Source organism: Cibotium barometz, chromosome 3 (assembly GCF_041138505.1).
Source record: "Cibotium barometz isolate CiBa-2024 chromosome 3, ASM4113850v1, whole genome shotgun sequence".
Classification (NCBI taxonomy): domain Eukaryota; kingdom Viridiplantae; phylum Streptophyta; class Polypodiopsida; order Cyatheales; family Cibotiaceae; genus Cibotium; species Cibotium barometz.
Window position 1 is genome coordinate 13,416,815 of NC_141048.1, and position 5,478 is coordinate 13,422,292.

The 5,478-nt window shown below is 44.1% G+C and overlaps 1 protein-coding gene across 4 annotated transcripts; it reads right to left on the minus strand.

Annotated features, from left to right (window-relative positions):
* Window positions 1-687: 687 nt before the first annotated feature.
* On the minus strand, window positions 688-5,046 carry LOC147639730 (pentatricopeptide repeat-containing protein At5g39350-like). Of its 4 annotated transcripts, none has more exons than XM_086773297.1 (2): window positions 1,736-5,038; window positions 688-874 (listed from the first exon to the last, which is right to left on the minus strand). In XM_086773297.1, the coding sequence occupies exon 1, from the start codon at window positions 4,895-4,897 to the stop codon at window positions 1,739-1,741; it is 3,159 nt and encodes a 1,052-aa protein (XP_086629423.1). In that variant the 5' UTR covers window positions 4,898-5,038; the 3' UTR covers window positions 688-874; window positions 1,736-1,738. The 4 variants fall into 4 exon arrangements, with proteins under 4 accessions (XP_086629423.1, XP_086629415.1, XP_086629436.1 ...); XM_086773289.1 differs by lacking the exon at window positions 688-874 and adding an exon at window positions 1,124-1,564; XM_086773310.1 differs by lacking the exon at window positions 688-874 and having other exon boundaries at window positions 1,544-4,710; window positions 4,840-5,046.
* Between the last annotated feature and the right edge of the window lie 432 nt (window positions 5,047-5,478).

The following is a 5,478-nucleotide window of genomic DNA, read 5'->3' on the forward strand; positions in this document are numbered from 1 at the left end:
TACGAACGATAAGAATCTTCCTTGGAATTTGTAGCTGGTAAAGTTTGTATGATAAGAAAATCATTCAAGGACATGAGTTGGTATGTCCGTACGAATCTTTATGACAATAATAATTTGTTCACACTATATTAAGTATAACTAACTCCAAAATCACACGCTACCTGAGAGGAGCTGGTTTTTGGTGATTTTTGTGATTTTTTAGACTTGATGGAATGTGGAATAGCTTAGCAATTATGATTAGAATTGAAATATACTCCAAAAACATTAACCATTGAGCTTCATTAGAGTGAAGTAGAGTGGAATAGTTCATTTTTGTTTATGTTCATGCATTGTTTGAATTGGTAGATTAGAAGCATACTAAATCATAAAAAAATAATAAAAATATTTAATTACTTATATCATAATCTTTAATCAAGATTAGGATTATTAATCTTGACTTAAAACGATGAAATTTAAGCGTCTTATGGTCCAATTTTATACAAAATTACCAAAGAACCTGAGTTTTTACCTTACCAATAGATGAAAATAGAATGCTCTAATGCAAATAAACTCCAAAGAAGAATCAAAAGCAACAAATAAACACATCCAATGGCTCCAATACTAAATGTTTTTCGGAATGTGATCTCCTTAACAACACGGAGCAATATTGGGTAGTTCCAATAGCTTCGAGTGGACGAACAAATGGAGCTAATAACTGGCAACGGTGCCAATTACATTCGATCAAGAGCTTACCTTACCCTTGCCAAAGCCTGTGTCATTGGGTCTTGCCTTGGAGCTGCAAATGTAACTTTCCAATGTAGATGCGCTAGCCCATCCGTCGCATCATCACTCCGTTGACACACCGGAAAGCTAGTGAAGGGAGACCTCTCAATACCTAGATAGAGACAAGAGATAAGTCTTTCGCAACGATTCTCTCACAAAAGGCCAAGAAAGAAGTAACTAATGGAAGAGTAAAACCTACAATCACACCTATTCAAACAAGCATACATCAAACATATGAGAATCCACAAGCAAGCAAGAAGGAGAGCTCATAAGAAAATGATTGCAAGCAAATAAATGTCTTGCTTATTGTCAAAAATGACTTATATACCAATGAGTCGTTTTCAAACTAGGCCAACCAAACTTAAAAATGGTCCAACCTCTATTACTAGTCTTAAGCAACTATATACACTAAGTTTGTAGACTCTCAATGGAGAGCACAGGCTGGCAAACCACCAAAACTCCACAAAGATCACCTACTACAAGACATTAAGCGCACGTTAAGGCCGCTTTATATGTTCCAACACCGTCTTACAAAAATCAAGTATCCGATTCAAGCAGGTAAGATGGCAAGGTGCCTTACGTTAGGTCGGGCAGGCAAAACCATGTTAACCTATGGAGTAGCTAACACATTGGCATGCCGGCAGGTCTGAAAAGGCGCCCAATAGGCCAAGCAAAATGCAGGAGGACGGACAGGGTGCCAAATGTAGGCCAAAAGGTGAAAAGGGGATAAAGGGGATGCCAGCAAGAAACCAACATATCAGCCCAAATCATGCAATGATAGCAGCAGACTCCAAAAGCATTCCTGTTAATAACATGTCACCACATCAGCATACTGGAATGCACCCTGTAGGATGTTATTCGAATGCACACAAGGGTTTCAAATTGGAAAGGATACATAAACAGGTGTTATATCTTCAAACCTTAAGTCAATTACGTGACTGCAATGGCTGAACATGAAACAAAATCAGTATACCTTCTATAGCCTCAACAACGCTCCACATGCCTGATTGGCAGCAGGAACATGAGGCACAAGAATGTCAATGGCAGATATTTGCCTGCTGCTGTATGCCCCAACTTCTTTCCAACTTATGACACCTTCTATGTCCTCCCTCCTACCAGCTGCAGCATAGAGATTTGCTAGAGCTACATAAGGTGAAGCATCCCCAAAATCCAGCTCAAAAAGATGCTGTGAAACCCGTTCCCCCCTACCAATGTCCATCTGGATTCTGGAGGCACCAAGCAAAGTCATCCACGACACAGGAGTGGGTTGCATTGGCATCTCATCAAGCATGACCTCTGCCTCCTCTAACCGTCCAGTCCTCCCAAGTAGATCAACCATACAATCATAATGCTCTATGGCTGGTGTCAAGCCATCATCTTCAATCATTGTGATCAAGCACTTGTGGCCCTCATCAGCAAGCCCGGCGTGGCTACATGCAGAAAGAACACTACCAAAAGTGTACTCATTTGGAATGGTTCCTTGTTGCTGCATCTGATCATAAAGCTGGAGAGCTTCCCCGCCGTGCCCATGCTGGGCACATCCTGCAATCATGATGTTGAAAGAAAGAACATCTCGCCCTGGCATTTTGTGAAACTCTTTCTGAGCATCCTCCATGCTTCCACACTTGCCATACATGTTAACAAGTGCATTACCGAGAGAGACATCTGGCCCTAGATCATTGTGTATAATATGAGTATGAATCATCTTGCCTTCCATCAATGCTGCCTCATCAGCACAAGCAGCAAGAACATTCACGTAAATACCATTATCTGCAAGCACACCTTCTGTTTGCATCTGGTGAAACAGCTGTAGGACCACCTTGCTCTGATTCTGCTCTGTGTTAGCTGCAATTATGGCTGTCCATGAAACCACGTCGTGTTGTACTATGCTGCCAAAGACGGAATGTGCTTCCTCCAAGCTGCTACATTTATGATACATGTTGAAAAGAGAAGTGGCAATGATTATTTCTGATCTGTATTCACTCTCTGTGATGCAGGCATGTATACACTTGCCTTTTGAAAGAGTGCCCTCAGTAGCACATGCATCAAGGATCCCTATTAAGGTGACTTCATCTGGGATTACTGCTTCCTGCTGCATCTGGACCCAGAATTGAAGCACCTCCTTGCCATGTCCATGCTCAGTATATGCTGTGATCATGGAATTGAATACTATGGCATCTCGCTCATGCATGTGTTGAAACACTGAACAGGCTTCCTCCAGAGCACCACACTTATTATACATGTGAACTAATCCGGAGACAAGCGACCCATGTGACTCATACTGACAACTAATTATGAGGGTGTGCACCCACTTGCCTTCCATGACAGCAGCTCTGCTTGCACATACAGAAAGCATAGTCAGAAAGGTTACCTTGTCTGGGGTTACTTTTTCCCCCAGCATTTGTTCAAATAATAGAAATGCCTGTTTGCTATGACCATGCTGCACACATGCACCCAGCATGGCATTCCAAACCACAACATTCCGTTCATGAATTCTGTCAAACAACCTCTGTGCAGCCTCAAGACTAACACCGGCACACGCAGAAAGGCTGCTTATAAGGGTTACCTTGTCTGGAACCACTCCAGCCTGTTGCATTTGGTCAAGAAGTTGAAGTGCCTCCTTGCCATGCCCATTTTGAGCATACAAGGCAATCATTGCATTCCATGTCACCATGTCCCTCTTGAACATACCATCGAACAGTTTCCGAGCACTCTCTAGACTGCCACACCTCCCATACATACTGAAAAGTGCAGTTCCTACCACAATATCTGAGTCAAATCCACAGCAGGTGACACAAGTGTGAACAAGTTTGCCTCTAGCTATACTTGGCTGGCCCGCAAATGAACAAAGAATGGTGCGAAACGTGACCTTGTCTGGGATCAAGGCTTCCTGCTGCATTTGGTTGAGAAGTTGAAGAACGTCTTCTCCATGTGCTTGATGGGCGTGCACTGCAATGATGGAATTCCAAGAGACAACATTCCGCTCACACAAATCATCAAACAGAACCTCTGCCCTTTCCAGACTACCACATTTGCCATACATACTCATAAGAGTAGTCACCACAAAGACATCGGACTCTAATCCGGCATGTCTGATGTGGATGTGCATTCGTTTGCCAACAGCTAGGCCTGTATAACCTGCACACGCATCCAGAATGCCAAGAAAGGTGACCTTATTTGGTATAAAGCCTTCTTGATGCATGTGGTTAAAGAGTTGGAGAGCTTCATTATCTTGCCCTTGTTGTGCATGCACCGCAATCATGGCATTACATGACACTAGGTCACGTTCTTGCAGCTTCTCAAACATCATTTCGGCACATTCGGTGCTGCCACAATGGCCATACAAATTAATGAGGGCAGTGCCCACGATAACATCCTTCTCAAGTTCAGTGCATGCAATCCGAGCATGCAATGCCTTGCCTTGCAGTAGAGTTTTGAGGCCTGCATGTGCAGAAACGCTGCTGACTATGCTATATTTGTCTGGGATGACACCTTCCACCTGCATCTGCTGGAATAATCGTGCAGCCTCCATCCACTCCCCATATTTCACATTTGTCCCAATCATGATATTCCATGCGTAGACGTTCCTTTCCCGTATGTGCAAGAACACTATGTGAGCATCCTCGAGGGCCGCACACTGGCCATACATTTGCACAAGGAGGCTCATTAGGTATGAGCTTTCGCCATGAGAGGTGCTCGTGACAATGTGGGCATGGAGGAGTCTGCCATGGAATAAAGCCTTGGCATTGCCACATTGTTGGACTAAGGAAGCATAGATGGGTAGATCTGCAGGGGTGCGGGGGCACTCCAACTGATCCAATATCTTGTGCAATGGAGGGAGCCGTTGTGGTATACATGTAGACGCAAATGTAAGACAATGAAGAAGACTTGAAGGAAAGCTTAGCTTGACCTTGGAAACCCTAATCGTTTTCGGCAGGTATGCCGAACCTGCTGATAGGCAACAAACAAGTCTTGAAGCCCTAATCTTCCGCAAAGACTGTCGTGGGCACTTAACACCATCTCTTATACAACTGACACGCCCTGCGGGTAAACATGAATTAGGCTGAGAAACCCTACCGTGGTGCAGACTAGGTATATCAATGGCCTTCTTGGACAACAATCTTCTTGCGCGCATAGCTCTCCCAGAAGTCCATCTTCTGTCAGCGTCAGAAGTCCTCAGAAGTCCCTGCGCTTGCGAGCCCTTCAGCACGGATGCTTACACACTGAAGCCGCCCACTGCAAACCTACGAGCGGGCAGTCCACAGCCCGTTAAAAAACGGCCTATTTTAAGGGCAGCATAGAAAAATAAGGAAAAACCCTTCCCCAAGAGGTGCAAATAAGGCCCATTACACATCGCATGCTGATGCTGTGGGGTATCCACCGCCCATAATTCATGGGCAGGCAATCTCCTCTGCCCATAATTCATGGGCAAGCATGGGCGATGGGTATGTGTAACGGGCCAGTCTCCTTTGCTAAAAAATTTAAAAGATTCTTAATTGAATGAAATTCTAAAAAACTTTTTGGTGCCTTATTCACCTACCCTATCGTCATGTATTAATTAATTGGGGGTTATCACCCCCAGTTAACTAAGCTAAGGTTATAAGCCTTAGGCTACAATACCCCACTAGACGTCCACCCTTCAAGGCCCTTGCTTAGCCCAACCTCTTCACCTGTTTTTAGGCCCTCCACCCACGACCCAACTCCAAAAAAGAAATC